Raw genomic sequence first — 25617 nt, 5'->3', positions numbered from 1 at the left:
TAGTTCTCTCTCTCTCTCTCTCTCTCTCTCTCTCTCTCTCTCTCTCTCTCTCTCTCTCTCTCTCTCTCTCTCTCTCTCTCTCTCTGTCTCTCTCTCTCTCTCTCTCTCTCTGTCTCTCTCTCTCTCTCTCTCTCTCTCTCTCTCTCTCTCTCTCTCTCTCTCTGTCTCTCTCTCTCTCTCTCTCTCTCTCTCTCTCTCTCTGTCTCTCTCTCTCTCTCTCTCTCTCTCTCTCTCTCTCTCTCTCTCTCTCTCTCTCTCTCTCTCTCAATTCAATTCAATTCAATTTAAGGGCTTTATTGGCATGGGAAACGTATGTTAACATTGCCAAAGCAAGTGAAGTAGATAGTAAACAAAAGTGAAATAAACAATAAATATTAACAGTAAACATTACACTCAGAAGTTCCAAAAGAATAAAGACATTTCAAATGTCATATTATGTATATATACAGTGTTGTAACAATGTGCAAATAGTTAAAGTACAAATGGGAAAATAAATGAACATAAATATGGGTTGTATTTACAATGGTGTTTGTTCTTCACTGGTTGCCCTTTTCTTGTGGCAACAGGTCACAAATCTTGCAGCTGTGATGGCACACTGTGGTTTTTCACCCAGTAGATAAGGGAGTTTATCAAAATTGGATTTGTTTTCGAATTCTTTGTGGATCGCTGTAATCTGAGGGAAATATGTGTCTCTAATATGGTCATACATTTGGCAGGAGGTTAGGAAGTGCAGCTCAGTTTCCACCTCATTTTGTGGGCAGTGTGCACATAGCCTGTCTTCTCTTGAGAGCCAGGTCTGCCTACGGCGGCCTTTCTCAATAGCAAGGCTATGCTCACTGAGTCTGTACACAGTCAAAGCTTTCCTTAAGTTTGGGTCAGTCACAGTGGTCAAGTATTCTGCCACTGTGTACTCTCTGTTTAGGGCCAAATAGCATTCTAGTTTGCTCTGTTTTTTTGTTTGTTCTTTCCAATGTGTCAAGTAATTCTCTTTTTGTTTTCTCATGATTTGGTTGGGTCTAGTTGTGTTATTGTTGTTGTTGTCCTGGGGCTGTGTGGGGTCTGTTTGTGTTTGTGAACAGAGCCCCAGGACAAGCTTACTTAGGGGACTCTTCTCCAAGTTCATCTCTCTGTAGGTGATGGCTTTGTTATGGAAGTTTTGGGAATCGCTTCCTTTTAAGTGGTTATAGAATTTAACGGCTCTTTTCTGGATTTTGATAATTAGCGGGTATTGGCCTAATTCTGCTCTGCATGCATTATTTGGTGTTTTACGTTGTACACGGAGGATGTTTTTGCAGAATTCTGCATGCAGAGTCTCAATTTGGTGTTTGTCCCATTTTGTGAATTCTTGGTTGGTGAGCGGACCCCAGACCTCAGAACCATAAAGGGCAATGGGTTCTATAACTGATTCAAGTATTTTTAGCCAGATCCTAATTGGTATGTCAAATTTTATGTTCCTTTTGATGGCATAGAAGGCCCTTCTTGCCTTGTCTCTCAGATCGTTCACAGCTTTGTGGAAGTTACCTGTGGCGCTGATGTTTAGGCCGAGGTATGTATAGTTTTTTGTGTGCTCTAGGGCAACGGTGTCTAGATGGAATTTGTATTTGTGGTCCTGGCAACTGGACCTTTTTTGGAACACCATTATTTTTGTCTTACTGAGATTTACTGTCAGGGCCCAGGTCTGACAGAATCTGTGCAGAAGATCTAGGTGCTGCTGTAGGCCCTCCTTGGTTGGTGACAGAAGCACCAGATCGTCAGCAAACAGAAGACATTTGACTTCAGATTCTAGTAGGGTGAGGCCGGGTGCTGCAGACTGTTCTAGTGCCCTCGCCAATTCGTTGATATATATGTTGAAGAGGGTGGGGCTTAAACTGCATCCCTGTCTCACCCCACGGCCCTGTGGAAAGAAATGTGTGTGTTTTTTGCCAATTTTAACCGCACACTTGTTGTTTGTGTACATGGATTTTATAATGTCGTATGTTTTTCCCCCAACCCCACTTTCCATCAATTTGTATAGCAGACCCTCATGCCAAATTGAGTCAAAAGCTTTTTTGAAATCAACAAAGCATGAGAAGACTTTGCCTTTGTTTTGTTTTGTTTGTTTGTCAATTAGGGTGTGCAGGGTGAATACGTGGTCTGTCGTACGGTAATTTGGTAAAAAGCCAATTTGACATTTGCTCAGTACATTGTTTTCACTGAGGAAATGAACTAGTCTGCTGTTAATGATAATGCAGAGGATTTTCCCAAGGTTGCTGTTGACGCATATCCCACGGTAGTTATTGGGGTCAAATTTGTCTCCACTTTTGTGGATTGGGGTGATCAGTCCTTGGTTCCAGATGTTGGGGAAGATGCCAGAGCTAAGGATGATGTTAAAGAGTTTAAGTATAGCTAATTGAAATTTGTGGTCTGTATATTTTATCATTTCATTGAGGATACCATCAACACCACAGGACTTTTTGGGTTGGAGGGTTTGTATTTTATCCTGTAGTTCATTCAATGTAATTGGAGAATCCAGTGGGTTCTGGTAGTCTTTAATAGTTGATTCTAAGATTTGCATTTGATCATGTATATTTTTTTGCTGTTTGTTCTCTGTTATAGGGCCAAAAAGATTGGAGAAGTGGTTTACCCATACATCTCCGTTTTGGATAGATAGCTCTTCGTGTTGTTGTTTGTTTAGTGTTTTCCAATTTTCCCAGAAGTGGTTAGAGTCTATGGATTCTTCAATTACATTGAGCTGATTTCTGACATGCTGTTCCTTCTTTTTCCGTAGTGTATTTCTGTATTGTTTTAGTGATTCACCATAGTGAAGGCGTAGGCTCAGGTTTTCTGGGTCTCTATGTTTTTGGTTGGATAGGTTTCTCAATTTCTTTCTTAGGTTTTTGCATTCTTCATCAAACCATTTATCACTGTTATTACTTTTCTTTGGTTTTCTGTTAGAGATTTTTAGATTTGATAGGGAAGCTGAGAGGTCAAATATACTGTTTAGGTTTTCTACTGCCAAGTTTACACCTTCACTATTACAGTGGAACGTTTTGTCCAGGAAGTTGTCTAGAATGGATTGAATTTGTTGTTTCCTAATTGTTTTTTGGTAGGTTTCAACACTACTTTCCTTCCATCTATAGCATTTCTTAATATTATTTAGTTCTTTTGGCTTTGATGCCTCATGATTGAGTATTGCTCTGTTCAAGTAGACTGTGATTTTGCTGTGGTCTGATAGGGGTGTCAGTGGGCTGACTGTGAACGCTCTGAGAGATTTTGGGTTGAGGTCAGTGATAAAGTAGTCTACAGTACTACTGCCAAGAGATGAGCTATAGGTGTACCTACCATAGGAGTCCCCTCGAAGCCTACCATTGACTATGTACATACCCAGTGTGCGACAGAGCTGCAGGAGTCGTGACCCATTTTTGTTGGTTATGTTGTCGTAGTTGTGCCTAGGGGGGCATATGGGGGAGGGAATGCTGTCACCTCCAGGTAGGTGTTTGTCCCCCTGTGTGCTGAGGGTGTCAGGTTCTTGTCCAGTTCTGGCATTTAGGTCGCCACAGACTAGTACATGTCCCTGGGTCTGGAAATTATTGATTTCCCCCTCCAGGATGGAGAAACTGTCTTCATTAAAGTATGGGGATTCTAGTGGGGGGATATAGGTAGCACACAGGAGGACATTTTTCTCAGTTGAGATAATTTCCTTTTGAATTTCTAACCAAATGTAAAATGTTCCTGTTTTGATTAATTTAATAGAGTGAGTTAGGTCTGCTCTATACCAAATTAGCATACCCCCTGAGTCCCTTCCCTGTTTCACACCTGGTAGTTTGGTGGATGGGACTACCAGCTCTCTGTAACCTAGAGGGCAACCAGTGGGTCCGTCTCCTCTATACCATGTTTCTTGTAGGATGACAATGTCTGTATTTCCGATTTCTTTGGTGAAGTCCAGATTCCTGCTCTTTAGGCCAAAGGCAGATGACCTCAGGCCTTGGATATTCCAGGATGAAATAGTGAAGGCTTTGTGTTCCATAAAGTGTCTAATGTTGTTGGTTGTGTGGTTTGGCCTCAGGCCAGTAATTGTGAGCAGAGCCTGCTGAGCATCTGGTACATGCCATTGGCTTGGGCTAGTGTAAGAGTGGGTGTTGGGCCTGTTTGCCTGCTCACGGCCTGGGCGTATGTGTGACTTTCATGTTGAGGCCCTCTTTGTGGGAGTGGGGGGCTTGGGGTGGGTAGGAGGGGCATAGGTCTGATCTGAGGGGGCCTAAATGGGGTGTGGGCATGGTTGACTTGGGGGGGAGTTAATTGGTTGGGGTGGGGGTGTAGATGTGGTTGATGGTGCTGTGGTCTGGATGTAGGTCCTCTCTGCGGGGGTCCTCTATGTGTAGGTCCTGGGGGGGGTCCCGCAGGTCTGGGAGAGTGTCTCGCTGGTCTGGGCGGGGTGTCTGTTGATCTGTTGCTCCTGTGTGAGGTGTTGGGTCTGCGGTTGAGGGCGATATCCTTTAGGGTCCGGGCGAAGGTGGGCACTGCTGCCTTGTATAGGTGGACCTGGTCGTAAAGGCTGTTCACGTCCAGGGTGGAGTGGTGGGCCAGGAAGACATTTGGTTTTGATGCACAGTCACGGGAAATACTTGCGTTTACCCGCTGTATGGTAGCAGGGTGGAAGTCTTTTCGTGGTAACAGGGTTGAGATAACCACTTGTGCGTTGGGGAAAGTAGAAGAAGCTTTTTCTATCACGCCCTTGAGTGATGTGGCCACCCTTTCCTGCTGTGTTCTCAGGTCGTTTGTGCCTGTGTGTATTATTATGTGGCTGGGTGATCCTAGTCGGTCCTTAGACAGAAGGTCTAGGGCGCGCTGGGTATTTGGACACCAGAGTTTAGACACTGTGTGTTTTGGAAAAAGTTTATTTTCTTGTATGTATTTCCCATTTGAGTCCATAAGGAGTACAATCTGTGGCTTGTGTATGTCCTCAGTGGGTGTGGGGGGGTCGTCATGAGGGCTATCAGGGTGTCTGACTGGGAGGTTGCTCAGAGGGGTTCTCTCTCTCTCTCTCTCTCTCTCTCTCTCTCAATTCAATTCAATTCAATTTAAGGGCTTTATTTGCATGGGAAACATGTGTTAACATTGCCAAGGCAAGTGAAGTAGATAGTAAACAAAAGTGAAATAAACAATAAATATTAACAGTAAACATTACAGAAGTTTCAAAAGAATAAAGACATTTCAAATGTCATATTATGTATATATACAGTGTTGTAACAATGTGCAAATAGTTAAAGTACAAATGGGAAAATAAATAAACATAAATATGGGTTGTATTTACAATGGTGTTTGTTCTTCACTGGTTGCCCTTTTCTTGTGGCAACAGGTCACAAATCTTGCAGCTGTGATGGCACACTGTGGTTTTTCACCCAGTAGATAAGGGAGTTTATCAAAATTGGGTTTGTTTTCGAATTCTTTGTGGATCGCTGTAATCTGAGGGAAATATGTGTCTCTAATATGGTCATACATTTGGCAGGAGGTTAGGAAGTGCAGCTCAGTTTCCACCTCATTTTGTGGGCAGTGTGCACATAGCCTGTCTTCTCTTGAGAGCCAGGTCTGCCTACGGCGGCCTTTCTCAATAGCAAGGCTATGCTCACTGAGTCTGTACATAGTCAAAGCTTTCCTTAAGTTTGGGTCAGTCACAGTGGTCAGGTATTCTGCCACTGTGTACTCTCTGTTTAGGGCCAAATAGCATTCTAGTTTGCTCTGTTTTTTTGTTTGTTCTTTCCAATGTGTCAAGTAATTCTCTTTTTGTTTTCTCATGATTTGGTTGGGTCTAGTTGTGTTGTTGTTGTTGTTGTCCTGGGGCTGTGTGGGGTCTGTTTGTGTTTGTGAACAGAGCCCCAGGACAAGCTTACTTAGGGGACTCTTCTCCAAGTTCATCTCTCTGTAGGTGATGGCTTGGTTATGGAAGGTTTGGGAATCGCTTCCTTTTAAGTGGTTATAGAATTTAACGGCTCTTTTCTGGATTTTGATAATTAGCGGGCATTGGCCTAATTCTGCTCTGCATGCATTATTTGGTGTTTTACGTTGTACACGGAGGATGTTTTTGCAGAATTCTGCATGCAGAGTCTCAATTTGGTGTTTGTCCCATTTTGTGAATTCTTGGTTGGTGAGCGGACCCCAGACCTCAGAACCATAAAGGGCAATGGGTTCTATAACTGATTCAAGTGTTTTTAGCCAGATCCTAATTGGTATGTCAAATTTTATGTTCCTTTTGATGGCATAGAAGGCCCTTCTTGCCTTGTCTCTCAGATCGTTCACAGCTTTGTGGAAGTTACCTGTGGCGCTGATGTTTAGGCCGAGGTATGTATAGTTTTTTGTGTGCTCTAGGGCAACGGTGTCTAGATGGAATTTGTATTTGTGGTCCTGGCAACTGGACCTTTTTTGGAACACCATTATTTTTGTCTTACTGAGATTTACTGTCAGGGCCCAGGTCTGACAGAATCTGTGCAGAAGATCTAGGTGCTGCTGTAGGCCCTCCTTGGTTGGTGACAGAAGCACCAGATCGTCAGCAAACAGAAGACATTTGACTTCAGATTCTAGTAGGGTGAGGCCGGGTGCTGCAGACTGTTCTAGTGCCCTCGCCAATTCGTTGATATATATGTTGAAGAGGGTGGGGCTTAAACTGCATCCCTGTCTCACCCCACGGCCCTGTGGAAAGAAATGTGTGTGTTTTTTGCCAATTTTAACCGCACACTTGTTGTTTGTGTACATGGATTTTATAATGTCGTATGTTTTCCCCCCAACCCCACTTTCCATAAATTTGTATAGCAGACCCTCATGCCAAATTGAGTCAAAAGCTTTTTTGAAATCAACAAAGCATGAGAAGACTTTGCCTTTGTTTTGGTTTGTTTGTTTGTCTCTCTCTCTCTCTCTCTCTCTCTCTCTCTCTCTCTCTCTCTCTCTCTCTCTCTCTCTCTCTCTCTCTCTCTCTCTCTCTCTCTCTCTCTCTCTCTCTCTCTCTAACCCTCACCCTTTTATGTTCTGTCCACATACTCTCTCCTCTCTCTCCTCTGTACGTGGAGAGAGAATGCTGCAGAATCCCCTACTCTCCTTCTCTCCTCTCACCCTCCCACCCTGGTCTCTCCATACTGGAGTCCTCTCTCCCTCTCCTCCCACCCTGGTCTCTCCATACCGGAGTCCTCTCTCCCTCTCCTCCCACCCTGGTCTCTCCATACTGGAGTCCTCTCTCCCTCTCCTCCCACCCTGGTCTCTCCATACTGGAGTCCTCTCTCCCTCTCCTCATACCCTGGTCTCTCCATACTGGAGTCCTCTCTCCCTCTCCTCCCACCCTGGTCTCTCCATACTGGAGTCCTCTCTCCCTCTCCTCCCACCCTAGTATCTCCATACTGGAGTCCTCTCTCCCTCTCCTCCCACCCTGGTCTCTCCATACTGGAGTCCTCTCTCCCTCTCCTCCCACCCTGGTCTCTCCATACTGGAGTCCTCTCTCCCTCTCCTCCCACCCTGGTCTCTCCATACTGGAGTCCTCTCCCCCTCTCCTCCCACCCTGGTCTCTCCATACTGGAGTCCTCTCCCCCTCTCCTCCCACCCTGGTCTCTCCATACTGGAGTCCTCTCTCCCTCTCCTCCCACCCTGGTCTCTCAATACTGGAGTCCTCTCTCCCTCTCCTCCCACCCTGGTCTCTCCATACTGGAGTCCTCTCTCCCTCTCCTCCCACCCTGGTCTCTCCATACTGGAGTCCTCTCTCCCTCTCCTCCCATCCTGGTCTCTCCATACTGGAGTCCTCTCTCCCTCTCCTTATATCCTGGTCTCTCCATACTGGAGTCCTCTCTCCCTCTCCTCCCACCCTGGTCTCTCCATACTGGAGTCCTCTCTCCCTCTCCTCCCACCCTAGTCTCTCCATACTGGAGTCCTCTCTCCCTCTCCTCCCACCCTGGTCTCTCCATACTGGAGTCCTCTCTCCCTCTCCTCCCACCCTGGTCTCTCCATACTGGAGTCCTCTCTCCCTCTCCTCCCACCCTGGTCTCTCCATACTGGAGTCCTCTCTCCCTCTCCTCCCACCCTGGTCTCTCCATACTGGAGTCCTCTCTCCCTCTCCTCCCACCCTGGTCTCTCAATACTGGAGTCCTCTCTCCCTCTCCTCCCACCCTGGTCTCTCCATACTGGAGTCCTCTCTCCCTCTCCTCCCACCCTGGTCTCTCCATACTGGAGTCCTCTCTCCCTCTCCTCCCATCCTGGTCTCTCCATACTGGAGTCCTCTCTCCCTCTCCTTATATCCTGGTCTCTCCATACTGGAGTCCTCTCTCCCTCTCCTCCCACCCTGGTCTCTCCATACTGGAGTCCTCTCTCCCTCTCCTCCCACCCTGGTCTCTCTATACTGGAGTCCTCTCTTCCTCTCCAACCCACTCCAGCCCAGCTTCCCCTCCTCACCGCCACCCCAGGCTCCCCCCACCACAGCCCCTCTATGTGTTTCTACAGGGTCCATGTGATTTATCACTGTAGCTGTGTGTTGTTATTATGCATGATTAACCTAATGGAACCTAAGTGACAGGTCCCGTATCCTCCGTGACTCTGCAGGGTTCATTTATCACTACTCTTTGTGCTGAGGTGGCCACTCCCCCTTAATTCAAACAACCGGCCCATCCCAGGGTTTATAGAAACTGTCCTATATAACTCCCTAACACCGCTGGGCTCTCTCTCTCTCTCTCTCTCTCTCTCTCTCTCTCTCTCTCTCTCTCTCTCTCTCTCTCTCTCTCTCTCTCTCTCTCTCTCTCTCTCTCTCTCTCTCTTTCTCTCTCTCTCCCTCTCTCTCTCCCTCTCTCCCTCTCTCCCTCCCTCCCTCCCTCCCCAGGGTGTATATAAACTGTTCTATGTAACTAACACCGCTAGGCTGCTCTCTCTCTCTCTGCTACAGCCCCCGGCTGGTGGATGCATTTTAACTAAATTCAAGAGTAAGCCAGTTCTAACCTTCACAGAGTGTTTTTCGGCCAACACAACACTCTCCGAGGCGTGAGCTAATTAATTTTTGACCGCAGCAGATGCAGAATGGAGCTATCACCTATTATGTGGATCTTAAAGGGCCATCTGGTTACTGGTTAGAGTCTCAGAGTAGGAGTGCTAATCTAGGATCAGTTGAGCCTTTTAGATCATAATGAATAAGTGAGATAGGCACCTGATCCTAGATCTCTAGCCTCTCTGTTCTGTTCTGTACCTGATCCTAGATCTCTAGCCTCTTTGTTCCGTTCTGTACCTGATCCTAGATCTCTAGCCTCCCTGTTCTGTTCTGTACCTGATCCTAGATCACTAGCCTCTCTGTTCCATTCTGTACCTGATCCTAGATCTCTAGCCTCTCTGTTCTGTTCTGTACCTGATCCTAGATCACTAGCCTCTCTGTTCTGTACCTGATCCTAGATCACTAGCCTCTCTGTTCCATTCTGTACCTGATCCTAGATCTCTAGCCTCTCTGTTCTGTTCTGTACCTGATCCTAGATCACTAGCCTCTCTGTTCTGTACCTGATCCTAGATCACTAGCCTCTCTGTTCTGTACCTGATCCTAGATCACTAGCCTCTCTGTTCTGTACCTGATCCTAGATCACTAGCCTCTCTGTTCTGTTCTGTACCTGATCCTAGATCACTAGCCTCTCTGTTCTGTACCTGATCCTAGATCACTAGCCTCTCTGTTCTGTTCTGTACCTGGACACAGTAGCTGTTCACATCACATACACATGTTCAACCATGACCTCAGCTAGTGGAAGTCACACTGCATGTTCTCAGCTCAGCAAAGCCTACATTCAATCAAGCCTGATGACATCATCATTAGACCAGTGTTAATGCACTCACTGTACTTTAGCACTTCAACAAGTTATGGTACTGTATTGTCTATATATCTAGCTTGTGAATGACATGAAGGAGACAGACTTTTATTGTCTGATAAAAATACATCTCACACTGTATCAAACCATTGAAAAGGATGGTGATGGAATTAGTATAGTCTTATAACCATGATAATCAAAACCATGAATGTTCTATTGCTGCGTCCCAAAGGGCACCCTATTCCCATTTCCCTATATACTGCACTACTTTTGACCAGGGCCAATACACTATGTATGTAGGAAATAGGGTGCCATTTGGGACGTAGACTGAGTGAGTCTGCCTCTCACATTAGTACACTGGTATTATGTTGCTGCTACCTTCACAGTGACATACCACTGGTATTATGTTGCTGCTACCTTCACAGTGACATACCACTGGTATTATGTTGCTGCTACCTTCACAGTGACATACCACTGGTATTATGTTGCTGCTACCTTCACAGTGACATACCACTGGTATTATGTTGCTGCTTCCTTCACAGTGACATACCACTGGTATTATGTTGCTTCTTCCTTCACAGTGACATAACACTGGTATTATGTTGCTGCTTCCTTCACAGTGACATACCACTGGTATTATGTTGCTGCTTCCTTCACAGTGACATACCACTGGTATTATGTTGCTTCTTCCTTCACAGTGACATACCACTGGTATTATGTTGCTGCTTCCTTCACAGTGACATAACACTGGTATTATGTTGCTGCTACCTTCACAGTGACATACCACTGGTATTATGTTGCTGCTACCTTCACAGTGACATACCACTGGTATTATGTTGCTGCTACCTTCACAGTGACATACCACTGGTATTATGTTGCTGCTACCTTCACAGTGACATACCACTGGTATTATGTTGCTGCTACCTTCACAGTGACATACCACTGGTATTATGTTGCTGCTACCTTCACAGTGACATACCACTGGTATTATGTTGCTGCTACCTTCACAGTGACATACCACTGGTATGATGTTGCTGCTACCTTCACAGTGACATACCACTGGTATTATGTTGCTGCTACCTTCACAGTGACATACCACTGGTATTATGTTGCTGCTACCTTCACAGTGACATACCACTGGTATTATGTTGCTGCTACCTTCACAGTGACATACCACTGGTATTATGTTGCTGCTACCTTCACAGTGACATACCACTGGTATGATGTTGATGCTACCTTCACAGTGACATACCACTGGTATTATGTTGCTGCTACCTTCACAGTGACATACCACTGGTATGATGTTGCTGCTACCTTCACAGTGACATACCACTGGTATTATGTTGCTGCTACCTTCACAGTGACATACCACTGGTATTATGTTGCTGCTACCTTCACAGTGATATACCACTGGTATTATGTTGCTGCTACCTTCACAGTGACATACCACTGGTATGATGTTGATGCTACCTTCACAGTGACATACCACTGGTATGATGTTGATGCTACCTTCACAGTGACATACCACTGGTATTATGTTGCTGCTACCTTCACAGTGACATACCACTGGTATTATGTTGCTGCTACCTTCACATTGACATACCACTGGTATTATGTTGCTGCTACCTTCACAGTGACATACCACTGGTATTATGTTGCTGCTACCTTCACATTGACATACCACTGGTATTATGTTGCTGCTACCTTCACAGTGACATACCACACACAAGTTGACACCTACTTCTCGCAAACAACCCACACGCTCCTGTTATGTTGTGTCTTTTATAATTCTGGCTTTTCATAATATTTCACATGATGTGGTTATTTGACTTGGATACATTACATTTCAACCTCAACCACTCCAAAATGTATCTATCTCTCCTAAATGCATTTCTTCCTCTCATAGATTTTTTGGAAAGTCCATGAAAATGTTACACCGTTTATTGAACCACTCACTCTGTGAATCCCTGTTTGTTTAATGTGCCTTAGGGTTCCATTTCACCTTTCAGATGACATTACAATGAAAATGATCGGCACAGTGACTTTTTAATGGGTCTATTATATTTCCATATGCATATGGCAGTATATCACAGTCCCAGACTACCCAACACTGTGTTCGACTGAGGTAGTTGCATATCAGAGTTGACAAGAGGGGCATCACCAGTGGAGGCTGCTGAGGGGAGGACGGCTCATAATAATGGCTGGAATGGAGTAAATGGAATGGAATCAAACCATTTGATGTATTTGATACCGTTCCACTAATTATACTCAAGCAATTACCATGAGCCCGTCCTCCCCAATTAAGGTGCCACCAACCTCCTGTGGGCCTCACCTAGTCCAGTACGGTGGCCATATTAGGACATCCTCAGCCTCAAGTCGATTGACTCAAGGAGGGGTGAGGGCTCTGGGGAGTAGTTTCCTCTAGGTACAGATCAAGGATCAGTTTAACGTCCCCCAATCCTAACCTGAACCATTAGTGGGGAAAGTGCAAAACTAACCCAAGGTCAGCCTCTAGGGGAACTTCACCCTACTCCGAGGGGTGAGGTTTGAGACTAATGGTGTCCGAAAATCTGCAGTCTCGTGCGTCATCTGATCTCTGAAGTCCTCTCTGGCTTGATTTAAAAGCCTGGCCAGCACAGTGACTTATGGATCTAGTGCCCCCCCCGCCCCCCCCTCTCTCCTCCTTCCCTCTTTCCCTTGCTCTTAAATTGCCGGCGTTAAGATGCTGATGGGAAAAGAACAGGTGAGGAGATTCATTTCCTTAGATCTAATCAGAGACCAGTAAATTTACCTGGTATAGACCAGGGCCTCTGGGTGAATAAGAGAGGGTGGGTACATCCCAAATGGCCTCCTATTCCCTATATCCCAAATGGCCTCCTATTCCCTATAAAGTGCACAGCTTTTGACCATGGCTGTGGTCAAAATTAGTGTACAATATAGTGGATAGGGTGCCATCTGGGACACACCCAGGGAGGTAGTCACTTTTAAACTTTTTCTTGTTATATTCCTAATTACGTTCTACCGCAGGGATCATCAACTAGATTCCCTAACTACGTTCTACCGCAGGGATCATCAACTAGATTCCCTAACTACGTTCTACCGCAGGGATCATCAACTAGATTACCTAACTATGTTCTACCGCAGGGATCATCAACTAGATTCCCTAACTAAGTTCTACCGCAGGGATCATCAACTAGATTCCCTAACTACGTTCTACCGCCGGGATCATCAACTAGATTCCCTAACTACGTTCTACCGCAGGGATCATCAACTAGATTCCCTAACTACGTTCTACCGCAGGGATCATCAACTAGATTCCCTAACTACGTTCTACTGCAGGGATCATCAACTAGATTCCCTAACTACGTTCTACCGCAGGGATCATCAACTAGATTCCCTAACTACGTTCTACCGCAGGGATCATCAACTAGATTCCCTAACTACGTTCTACCGCAGGGATCATCAACTAGATTCCCTAACTACGTTCTACCGCAGGGATCATCAACTAGATTCCCTAACTACATTCTACCGCAGGGATCATCAACTAGATTCCCTAACTACATTCTACCGCAGGGATCATCAACTAGATTCCCTAACTACATTCTACCGCAGGGATCATCAACTAGATTCCCTAACTACATTCTACCGCAGGGATCATCAACTAGATTCCCTAACTACATTCTACCGCAGGGATCATCAACTAGATTCCCTAACTACGTTCTACCGCAGGGATCATCAACTAGATTCCCTAACTACGTTCTACCGCAGGGATCATCAACTAGATTCCCTAACTACATTCTACCGCAGGGATCATCAACTAGATTCCCTAACTACGTTCTACCGCAGGGATCATCAACTAGATTCCCTAACTACGTTCTACCGCAGGGATCATCAACTAGATTCCCTAACTACGTTCTACCGCAGGGATCATCAACTAGATTCCCTAACTACATTCTACCGCAGGGATCATCAACTAGATTCAGTCGCGGGCCGACTTTTTCTTGAGCGGATGGTTGGGGGGCCGGAGCATAATTACAAATAATTTGTAGACGGCAAATTGACCACGAGAAACCCAAACAGATATAATGTTTGACTAAAACATAATAATTTCAAACCTTGCTTACATTTGTATACAATCACATGTTTCTCTTTATTATGCGTGGGAATACTGGGGAACATATTTCTTTAAATTACAATTCTAGCTGATTTCCTGGTGTTTTTAGTCTATCCAGTTTTTGCCAAATAAAACCACGGGCCACCAGTTGGGGAACCCTGTTCTATTAGCTCTCCTCATCAAAGTGAAGAGGCACCCCCCTCTCCTTCCCTAACAGAGACCAGAGAGGGGGACAAAGAGATGTCTTGTGCCTGGGGTCCGGTCCCTCCTCAATCAGAGAGTTCTCTTTAAGATTCCGGCCAATGATTACACTCTCTCAATCTCTACAGACAGTTCTATGCTAAAGTTCTCTCTGTATATTCTACAGTTATTCGTCAGGTGCTTTTCCAATGGGTTTAACTACACCCCCCTCTAGTACTTATGCCTCATGTCAGAGGGTTACAGCTCTGGGCTGGAGAGGAAGGAGTCAAGTCATCTGTGTCCGTCGGTTCGGGTTTGTATTTTTCTCATGTCAAGGAGGCACCACATCAGAGAGGAAGGGATGTGCTTCTTACACACACACACACACACACACACACACACACACACTCCCTCCTAGGGATGTGAACAGGGGGACAGTTTCTTCTTTTATGAGCGAGCTGCTTGGTATTCTGGACATGCTCCGGCCTTAAGAGGCCCCGTGATTCATTGCAGGAGGTGCGACGCAGCCCCTAGCAGAGATCCATCCACCGCAGAAGCTAGGACTAATAATAGGGCCGGCCCTGCCATATGTCTTCATCCCCTGATACTCTCCTTCTCTCTCCCTCTACTGCCACCTAACACTCACCAGCCAGTAAAAGTGGTTTTTAGAGTGATCCAACATTTCCCTTTTCAGCCTCAGAATAAAAACTTCAATAGAGAGAGTGGAGGAGAAGGTCAGCCTCTCTTGGCGGGGTGAAGGTGTAATCTCACAAAACACTCTCTTGTTTTATTATGAAATAGCTGGTAAAATAACAGCGCCCCAGGTTGGTGTTTACACGCTGTACGTGAGTGTGTGTGAGTGATCACTTACACTGTGTGTGTGTGTGTGTGTGTTTGGCCTGCCCTTCATTTATTCTCAACATGTATTGATTGGCCACTGCGCTGAGCAGGGTATTGGAGAGAGATTGCCCTCGCCTCTCATTTTTTATTGAACATCCTGTATTGTGCCTCCCAGGCGCCTCACCCCACCTCTCTGCCCTGGCAACACCCCAGCAACACTCTGAATGGGATGTGCCACTGAGCACCCTGAGTCTTCTCTCTCTTTCCTCTCTCTCTCTTTATTTTAAGCTAGAGGTATTAGTGTATTGATGTGTTGCAACAGTCCTTATTGAAATGACAGCTGAATTGCTGTTTTTAAAAGCTATTGCCTCAACGTCCTTTTCTTTCTTTCTTAATATTTGTTTATTTATTTTCTCTGCTCATTTTCTCTGTGAATGCGGGAGCTTTCCTCTGTCCTCAGTGCTGTCACAGGGGGGCACTGTTAGGCTGTGTGTGTGCGTGTGTGAGAGAGAGAGAAGAGAGAGAGAGAGAGAGAGAGAGACTTTCTCTCCACACAAAATGCTTGCTGGCTGCAGATTCACACATAAGCCCCGTGCAGCAAAATTCCACCATTTAAAGAATGACATGTAGCCGGAGGGGTACAGCTGTGAGTGTTATAGCTCCCTATACATCTCTACTGCGTATATCCATGTGTCATGGAGTGTGGGTGGTAGGTGCGTTCACGTGCTACAGATTCACAGACACTAAAGTGGCTTGACACCTCTGTAATATGTGATTGAAACGCTCTGTTTTAAGTCCGCGTCCCAGATTGCACCCTATTCCCTACATAGTGCACCCCTATGGGCCTGGTCAAAAGTAGTACACTATGTACAGTACCAGTCAAAAGTTTGGACACACCTACTCATTCAAGGGTTTTTCTTTATTTGTACTATTTTCTACATTGTAGAATAATAGTGAAGACATCAAATCTATGAAATAACACATATGGAATCATGTTGTAACCAAAAAAGTGTTAAACAAATCAAAATATGTTTTATATTTTAAATTCTTCAAAGTAGCCACCCTTTGCCCTGATGACAGCTTTGGATACTCATGGCATTCTCGCAACCAGCTTAATGAGGAATGTTTTTCCAACAGTCTTGAAGGAGTTCCCACATATGCTTAGCACTTGTTGGCTGCTTTTCCTTCACTCTGCGGTCCAACACATCCCAAACCATCTCAATTGGGTTGAGGTCGGGTCATCTGATGCAGCACTCCATCACTCTCCTTCTTGGTCAAATAGCCCTTACACAGCCTGGAGGTGTGTTTTGGGTCATTGTCCTGTTGAAAAACAAATGATAGTCCCACTAAGCGCAAACCAGATGGGATGGCGTATCGCTGCAGAATGCTGTGGTAGGCATGCTGGTTAAGTGTGCCTTGAATTCTAAATAAATCACAGACAGTGTCACCAGCAAAGCACCATCACACCTCCTCCTCCATGCTTCACTGTGGGAACCACACATGCGGAGATCATCCGTTCACCTACTCTGTGTCTCACAAAGACACAGCGGTTTGAACCAAAGATCTATAATTTGGACTCATCAGGACAGATTTCCACCGGTCTAATGTCCATTGCTCATGTTTCTTGGCCCAAGCAGGTCTCTTCTTCTTATTGGTGTCCTTTAGTAGTGGTTTCTTTGCAGCAATTCAACCATGAAGGCCTGATTCACACAGTTGATGTTGAGAAGTGTCTGTTACTTGAACTCTGTGAAGCATTTATTTGGGCTGCAATATCTGAGGCTGGTATCTCTAATTAACTTATCCTCTGCAGCAGAGGTAACTCTGGGTCTTCATTTACTGTGGCGGTCCTCATGAGAGCCAGTTTCATCATAGCTCTTGATGGTTTTTGTGACTGCACTTGAAGAAACGTTCAAAGTTCTTGAAATGTTCCGTATTGACTGACCTTCATGTCTTAAAGTAATGATGGACTGTCTTTTCTCTTTGCTTATTTGAGCTGTTTTTGCCATAATATGGACTCGGTCTTTTACCAAATAGGGCTATCTTCTGTATATTCCACAAATTAACTTTTAAGAAAGCACACCTGTTAACTGAAATGCATTCCAGGTGACTACCTCATGATGCTGGTTGAGAGAATGCCAAGAGTGTGCAAAGCTGTCATCAAGGAAAAGGGTGGCTACTTTGAAGAATCTAAAATCGAAAATATATTTTGATTTGTTTAACACTTTTTTGGTTGCTACATGATTCCATATGTATTATTTCATAGTTTTGATGTCTTCACTATTATTCAAAAAATTTGAAAATAGTACAAATAAAGAAAAACCCTGGAATGAGTAGGTGTGTCCAAACTTTTGACTGGTACTGTATAACGATGTGTCATTCGGGACACAGTCTTACTCTATTCTTTGTATTCAGTCTGCAGTTGCTACATCCATTTTTGGACACGTGAATTAATGATATGTATCCATTGATTCTTGAAGAATATAACTTATAAATGCCTCATGAGCTTAGTTCAACTGTCGTACCTCATCAGAACCCAGAATATATGCTTGTTTTACTCCAATGTTTGTAACAAAGTACATGTAAACAAACACTATATAGCATCACAACATGGTTAAAACTATACATTTGACATCATGAATGGTCAGTCCTTGGATCCATAGCTCTGTCCATGAATTTGAGAGTGGTTATATTTCTCCAGCCCCATCCCTCAGCGTTTTACGGAAGCGGGACGCTTTGTTATTGTTTCAACTGCTGATTGCCGCTTTAACTGGTGTATGGTATGTCAGTGCAGTAATATGTTATTGAAACGGCTGTGTTTATTCATTCTCTACAGGCATATGGTATGTCAGTGCAGTAATATGTTATTGAAACGGCTGTTTTTATTCATTCTCTACAGGCATATGGCATGTCAGTGCTGCCGTTGAACCTGATTAAAGGGACACGTAGTGTGGTGTACGAGCGCCTGGAGAACACTGAAGATATTGAGGAGGTTGAACACCAGATGGAAAAGATCAAAGCCAAGGTGGGTCTCAGTTATCACCCTAAAGCTGAAAAAAAGACTTGTTGTTTTTATTATATTTTTTATAACATTGGGATGGAATTGGTTATGACCTCTGGCTGTAAGGAATGTTGATGACTTAAAGCCGGTATGCCATTGGTCCCTGGTGTAGGTGATGCCACAGAGCTGATATGAGCTGGTGGCTTGCAGCCAGACCTGTGTTCAAATACTATTGGAAATCATTTCAAATGCTCTATTTAAACTTGATTGAGCTTTACTGAGCTTGCATAAGTTGCATACCCTGTAAATAATAAAATATGACAAAAGGTGTTAAAAAACAGAAAGGGGCGTCTCCTCACTCCCCTGTCAAACCTCTTCCCTCCAGAGCCAGAGTCAGGATGTTGAAACAGCAGAACACCTGCAGTCCTCTCATACCTTCAGACTGATTAAACAGCAGAACACCTGCAGTCCTCTCATACCTTCAGACTGTTGAAACAGCAGAACACCTGCAGTCCTCTCATACCTTCAGACTGTTGAAACAGCAGAACACCTGCAGTCCTCTCATACCTTCAGGCTGTTGAAACAGCAGAACACCTGCAGTCCTCTCATACCTTCAGGTTGTTGAAACAGCAGAACACCTGCAGTCCTCTCATACCTTCAGACTGTTGAAACTGTAGAACACCTGCAGTCCTCTCATACCTTCAGACTGTTGAAACTGTAGAACACCTGCAGTCCTCTCATACCTTCAGACTGTTGAAACAGCAGAACACCTGCAGTCCTCTCATACCTTCAGACTGTTGAAACTGCAGCACACCTGCAGTCCTCTCATACCTTCAGGCTGTTGAAACAGCAGAACACCTGCAGTCCTCTCATACCTTCAGACTGTTGAAACAGCAGAACACCTGCAGTCCTCTCATACCTTCAGACTGTTGAAACTGTAGAACACCTGCAGTCCTCTCATACCTTCAGACTGTTGAAACAGCAGAACACCTGCAGTCCTCTCATACCTTCAGACTGTTGAAACAGCAGAACACCTGCAGTCCTCTCATACCTTCAGACTGTTGAAACAGCAGAACACCTGCAGTCCTCTCATACCTTCAGACTGTTTGAAACAGCAGAACACCTGCAGTCCTCTCATACCTTCAGACTGTTGAAACAGCAGAACACCTGCAGTCCTCTCATACCTTCAGACTGTTGAAACAGCAGAACACCTGCAGTCCTCTCATACCTTCAGACTGTTGAAACAGCAGAACACCTGCAGTCCTCTCATACCTTCAGGCTGTTGAAACAGCAGAACACCTGCAGTCCTCTCATACCTTCAGACTGTTGAAACTGCAGAACACCTGCAGTCCTCTCATACCTTCAGACTGTTGAAACTGCAGAACACCTGCAGTCCTCTCATACCTTCAGACTGTTGAAACAGCAGAACACCTGCAGTCCTCTCATACCTTCAGACTGTTGAAACTGTAAAACACCTGCAGTCCTCTCATACCTTCAGGCTGTTGAAACAGCAGAACACCTGCAGTCCTCTCATACCTTCAGACTGTTGAAACTGTAGAACACCTGCAGTCCTCTCATACCTTCAGACTGTTGAAACAGTAGAACACCTGCAGTCCTCTCATACCTTCAGACTGTTGAAACTGTAGAACACCTGCAGTCCTCTCATACCTTACAATTACATTTACATTTTAGTCATTTAGCAGACGCTCTTATCCAGAGCGACTTACAGTTAGTGAATACATTTCTTCTTCTTTTCATTGAAACTGTTGAACACCTGCAGTCCTCTCATACCTCCTCTTTGTTTGTTTGTGTTTGTCTCCAGTGTGTGGACGGGCGTCCTCTGTCGTCGCGGGACCGTCGTAACCTCCAGGAGTTTGAGGACAAGCTACAGGTGACTTGTTGTTCAGATTCAGAGTGTTTATTAGTCACATGTACAGTGTCTTGCGAAAGTATTCACCCCCCTTGGCATTTTTCCTATTTTGTTGCCTTACAACCTGGAATTAAAATGGATTTTGGGGGGTTTGTATCATTTGATTTACATTTACATTTTACATTTTAGTCATTTAGCAGACGCTCTTATCCAGAGCGACTTACAGTTAGCACATACATTATTTTATCGAACCCACAACCCTGGCGTTGCAAACGCCATGCTCTACCAACTGAGCTACATCCAAGACATTTCAATGTTTCCCCTTAAACCACTTGAGTGTTGCTTTAGTAGTATGCTTAGGGTCATTGTCCTGCTGGAAGGTGAACCTCCGTCCCAGTCTCAAATCTCTGGAAGACTGAAACAGGTTTCCCTCAAGAATTTCCCTGTATTTAGTGCCATCCATCATTCCTTCAATTCTGACCAGTTTCCCAGTCCCTGCAGATGGAAAAACTTCCCCACAGCATGATGCTGCCACCACCATGCTTCGCTGTGGCGATGGTGTTCTCGGGGTGATGAGAGGTGTTGGGTTTGGGCCAGACTTAGCGTTTTCCTTGATGGCCAAAAAGCTCAGTTTTAGTCTCATCTGACCAGAGAATCTACTTCCATATGTTTGGGTAGTTTCCCACATGCCTTTTGGCGAACACCAAACGTGTTTGCTTATTTTTTTTCTTTAAGCAATGGCTTTTTTCTGGCCACTCTTCCGTAAAGCCCAGCTCTGTGGAGTGTATAGCTTAAAGTGGTCCTATGGACAGATACTCCAATCTAGGCTGTGGAGCTTTGCAGCTCCTTCAGGGTTATCTTTGGTCTCTTTGATGCCTCTCTGATTAATGCCCTCCTTGCATTTTACATTTACATTTTAGTCATTTAGCAGACGCTCTTATCCAGAGCGACTTACAGTTAGTGAGTGCATACATTATTTTTTAAAATATGTTTTCATACTGGCCCCCCGTGGGAATCGAACCCACAACCCTGGCGTTGCAAACGCCATGCTCTACCAACTGAGCTACATCCCTGCCTGCCGTTCCCTCCCCTACCCTGGACGACGCTGTGCCAATTTTGCGCCACCCCATGGTTCTCCCGGTCACGGCCTGGGCTGTGAGTTTTGGTGGGCGGCCCTCTCTTGGCAGGTTTGTTGTGGTGCCATATTCTTTCCATTTTTTATAATGGATTTAATGGTGCTCTGTGGGATGTTCAAGTTGTGATATTTTTTTTATAACCCAGCCCTGATCTGTACTTCTCCACAACTTAGTCCCTGAACTGTTTGGAGAGCTCCTTGGTCTGCATGGTGCCACTTGCTTGGTGGTGCCCCTTGCTTAGTGGTGTTGCAGACTCTGGGGCCTTTCAGAACAGGTGTATATATACTGAGATCATGTGACAGATCATGTGACACTTACATTGCACACAGGTGGACTTTATTTAATTAATTATGTGACTTCTGAAGGTAATTGGTTGCACCAGATCTTATTTAGGGGCTTCATAGCAAAGGGGGTGAATACATACAGTTGAAGTCGGAAGTTTACAAACACTTAGGTTGGAGTCATTAAATCTTGTTTTTCAACCACTCCACAAATTTCTTTTTAACAAACTATAGTGTTGGCAAGTCGGTTAGGACATCTACTCTGTGCATGACACAAGTAATTTTTCCAACAATTGTTTACAGACAGATTATTTCACTTATAATTCACTGCATCACAATTCCAGTGGGTCAGAAGTTTACATACACTAAGTTGACTGTGCCTTTTAAACAGCTTGGAAAATTCCAGAAAATGATGTCATGGCTTTAGAAGCTTCTGATATGCTTATTGACATCATTTGAGTAAATTGGAGGTGTACCTGTGGATGTATTTCAAGGCCTACCTTCAAACTCAGTGCCTTTTTGCTTGACATCATGGGAAAATCAAAGGAAATCAGCCAAGACCTCAGGAAAAAAATGGTAGACCTCCACAAGTCTGGTTCATCCTTGGGAGCAATTTCCAAATGCCTGAAGGTACCACGTTCATCTTTACAAACAATAGTACGCAAGTATAAACACCATGGGACCACGCAGCCGTCATACCGCTCAGGAAGGAGACGCATTCTGTCTCCTAGAGGTGAACGTACTTTGGTGCGAAACGTGCAAATCAATCCCAGAACAACAGCAAAGGACCTTGTCAAGATGCTGGAGGAAACAGGTACAAAAGTATCTATATCCACAGTAAAACGAGTTCTATATCGACATAACCTGAAAGGCCGCTAAGCAAAGAAGAAGCCACTGCTCCAAAACCACTATAAAAAAGCCAGACTACGGTTTGCAACTGCACATGGGGACAAAGATCGTACTTTTTTGAGAAGTGTCCTCTGGTCTGATGAACCAAAAATAGAACTGTTTGGCCATAATGACCTTTGTTATGTTTGGAGGAAAAAGGGGGTGAGGCTTGCAAGCCGAAGAACACCATCCCAACCGTGAAGCACGGGGGTGGCAGCATCATGCTGTGGGGGTGCTTTGCTGCAGGAGGGACTGGTGCACTTCACAAAATAGATGGCCACAACTGCAACAGTGATGAATGTCATTGGGGTGGGGGCAGTGTAAAAGTCTGTTGGGGGTGGTGGTGGGGGGGAATGTCCCTAGGGGGGATAGCAGGTAAGTGACCGTTGAGGGGGTGTTGGGGGAATGTCCCTAGGGGGATAGCAGGGAAGTGACCGTTGAGGGGGTGTGGGGGGGGGGGAATGTCCCTAGGGGGATAGCAGGGAAGTGACCGTTGAGGGGGTGTGGGGGGGGGGAATGTCCCTAGGGGGGATAGCAGGGAAGTGACCGTTGAGGGGGTGTGGGGGGGGGAATGTCCCTAGGGGGGATAGCAGGTATGTGACCGTTGAGGGGGTGTTGGGGGAATGTCCCTAGGGGGATAGCAGGGAAGTGACCGTTGAGGGGGTGTGGGGGGGAATGTCCCTAGGGGGATAGCAGGGAAGTGACCGTTGAGGGAGTGTGGGGAGAAAAGGGCAGTGTGCAGTACAATGGCGATTGCATCGTCCGTGAATCTGTCAGGGCGGAAGGCGAATTGGAGAGGGTCGAGTGTGTCGGGGAGGGAAGAGGTGATATGCTCCTTGACTTTATGATGACGGAAGTGAGTGCTACTGGTCGGTAGTCATTCAGTTGAGTTACCTTCCCTTTCTTGGGCACCAGGATGATAGTGGACATCTTGAAGCAGGTGAGTATAGCGGCCTGAGCTAGGGAGAGATTGAAAATGTCAGAGAACACAACAGCCAGCTGGTCTGCACATGCTCTGAGGGCACGGCTAGGGATGCCATCAAATGACTTACATACGTCCTGTGTAGCCCACGTTGTCATCGGGGGCTCTCCTCGGCAGCTCAGGGTCATTGTTCTCAAATCGTGAGAAAACGGTGTTTAGCTCCTCCGGTAGGGTGGCGTTGGTGACCGCGATGTGGCTGGCTTTCTTTTTGTATACCGTGATGGTTAGGAGCCCGTCACATATGCCTTGTGTCCGACCCGCTGAATTGTTCCTCTACTTTGTCTCTATACTTGGGTTTCGCCTTCTTGATCCAAATGCGTAGGTCGTATTTGTACTGTTTAACCAAACTATTGTCCCCGGTCACCTTGCCCTGTTTAGAAGCAGCACGGTCACCTTGCCCTGTTTAGAAGCAGCACGGTCACCTTGCCCTGTTTAGAAGCAGCACGGTCACCTTGCCCTGTTTAGAAGCAGCACGGTCACCTTGCCCTGTTTAGAAGCAGCACGGTCACCTTGCCCTGTTTAGAAGCAGCACGGTCACCTTGCCCTGTTTAGAAGCAGCACGGTCACCTTGCCCTGTTTAGAAGCAGCATCTCTCTCAGTTTTAATTTGTTTATATGACAATAAAAAATAATAAACATAAATCCAAGACAAGCTGCGTAGGTGATAACATTGAGGATGGAATAAAGAGGCTTACTAACCACCTCTTTATGGAACAACAGAACCTTCAGTCTTGTTTTCATCGGGGTCCTTTAGGTGCTCCAGAGGCGGGGCAGACATCTGGAGATAGCAGAGAGTCACTGCTGCACCAAGGTTGGATCTGCTCTCAGACCACTCAAGGTGAGACACACACACACACACACACACACACACACACACACACACACACAGACACACACACACACACTCAGGTCCCCATCTAACCAGAAGCCGGTCTGTCATTTTAATTTCCGTTAACTTTTCACTTTGAGAACTTAAATGGATTTGACAGTTTCAACCGGTTCCAATACGGTGTGACGTTGGAGATGAAAGAGATATTGAAGAATCACGGTCATCTCTCTTTACCTGCTGGAAAGGCACTCGTACACACACAGCAGTCCCTGCTGACGGTTCATCATGTCATCTGTTCCATACAGTAACTAGGAAGAGACACACTGATTATGAGTTAACACATCATCTAGTGTACATCCCAAATGGTGCCCTGTTCCCTATATGTGTGATTCTACAGAAGTGGTGCAGATTGCAGTACCACCCCTAAAAAACTATTAAAAAAAAAAAACATTTAAGTCTCCACACTTAGGACATGTATTTACATCCGTATATGGTCTAATTCAATCCGAGGCAATAACAAAGATACAGTTACATGAATATAATACAACTGCATTGTTTATACACCGATTTCTATAGAGAGGTGGCTGTCCCAAACCCTGACTCCTCAACTTCATGTTGGAAATATAAGAAGCTAATGATTTTAGATTCTTTTTTGGACCCTATTATTTCAATAGAACATATTGAGTTGTTCTATTATTAGGTTTAACAATGCTGATCTAATTATTCGCTTTGTTTCGTTTTAAACATATTTTTCTAAACAATGCTGTCCCACCTTTTGATGTCATTACTGAAAGACACACACTAAACGACTGTAGAAGGAATGTGCCTTAACCCACACCCCTACAGATAACACCGGGTAATGGGATTGCACCTCTCTCCACTATGGCCATAGTTAGTAGTCTGTCTGCAAACATTTTGGAGAAAATGAGTGAGCAAGTTGGTAAATCTTTATGTATTTTTAAGAAGTGTCACTATCGAACATCTATTTCAAGAAATATGGGACTAATATACATGTTTGCTGGGATGTACATCTGTCCAAATGAAAGAAAGCCATCCATATGCTATCTATGGGGATTCATTAAGCTCTAATGAAATGTTAAAGCAGCCGGCTAGCTTCTGTAACAGTGTATCTTTAACCGAGGGGGTCCAGTCCTAATGACACTCCCAAGACTCACATCTACACAGTAATGAGATGGGAGATATATCTACTGTATGCTCAGGCACCAGCGAGGAATGATGAGCAAAGCAACAGGGAGTGGGGCGCTCCAGAGCAGAGCTACCTACCAGTCTTCTGGTGGTTCTCTGTTTCTGCTGCTGTCATGTGTTAGTGTCTGATTGGCTGTGTGTTGCTCACCAGACATGTTAGATCATATGACACCAGACATGTTAGATCATATGACACCAGACATGTTAGATCATATGACACCAGACATGTTAGATAATATGACACCAGACATGTTAGATAATATGACACCAGACATGTTAGATCATATGACACCAGACATGTTAGATCATATGACACCAGACATGTTAGATAATATGACACCAGACATGTTAGATAATATGACACCAGACATGTTAGATAATATGACACCAGACATGTTAGATAATATGACACCAGACATGGTAGATCATATGACACCAGACATGGTAGATCATATGACACCAGACATGTTAGATAATATGACACCAGACATGTTAGATCATATGAC

At 45.0% G+C, this 25617-nt stretch overlaps 1 protein-coding gene across 2 annotated transcripts in view; it reads left to right on the top strand.

Moving 5' to 3' along the window:
* The window catches only part of lmbrd1 (LMBR1 domain containing 1), a 186213-nt gene that overhangs the window by 94687 nt on the left and 65909 nt on the right, over positions 1-25617 (top strand). For both annotated transcript variants that reach the window (XR_014613121.1, XM_084159305.1), the window contains exons 8-10: positions 17819-17944; positions 19743-19811; positions 23831-23914. Coding sequence is in view for 1 of the 2 variants with exons in the window: in XM_084159305.1 (XP_084015431.1) it covers positions 17819-17944; positions 19743-19811; positions 23831-23914 (279 nt within the window). In the remaining variant the exon portion in view is untranslated. The remainder of the gene's footprint in view (positions 1-17818; positions 17945-19742; positions 19812-23830; positions 23915-25617) is intronic.

The sequence above is a fragment of the Coregonus lavaretus genome (assembly GCF_964263955.1).
Source record: "Coregonus lavaretus genome assembly, chromosome: 1".
Lineage (NCBI taxonomy): Eukaryota > Metazoa > Chordata > Actinopteri > Salmoniformes > Salmonidae > Coregonus > Coregonus lavaretus.
Note: the sequence above shows the minus strand (reverse complement) of the source record. Positions and strands in the feature narration are given on the sequence as shown.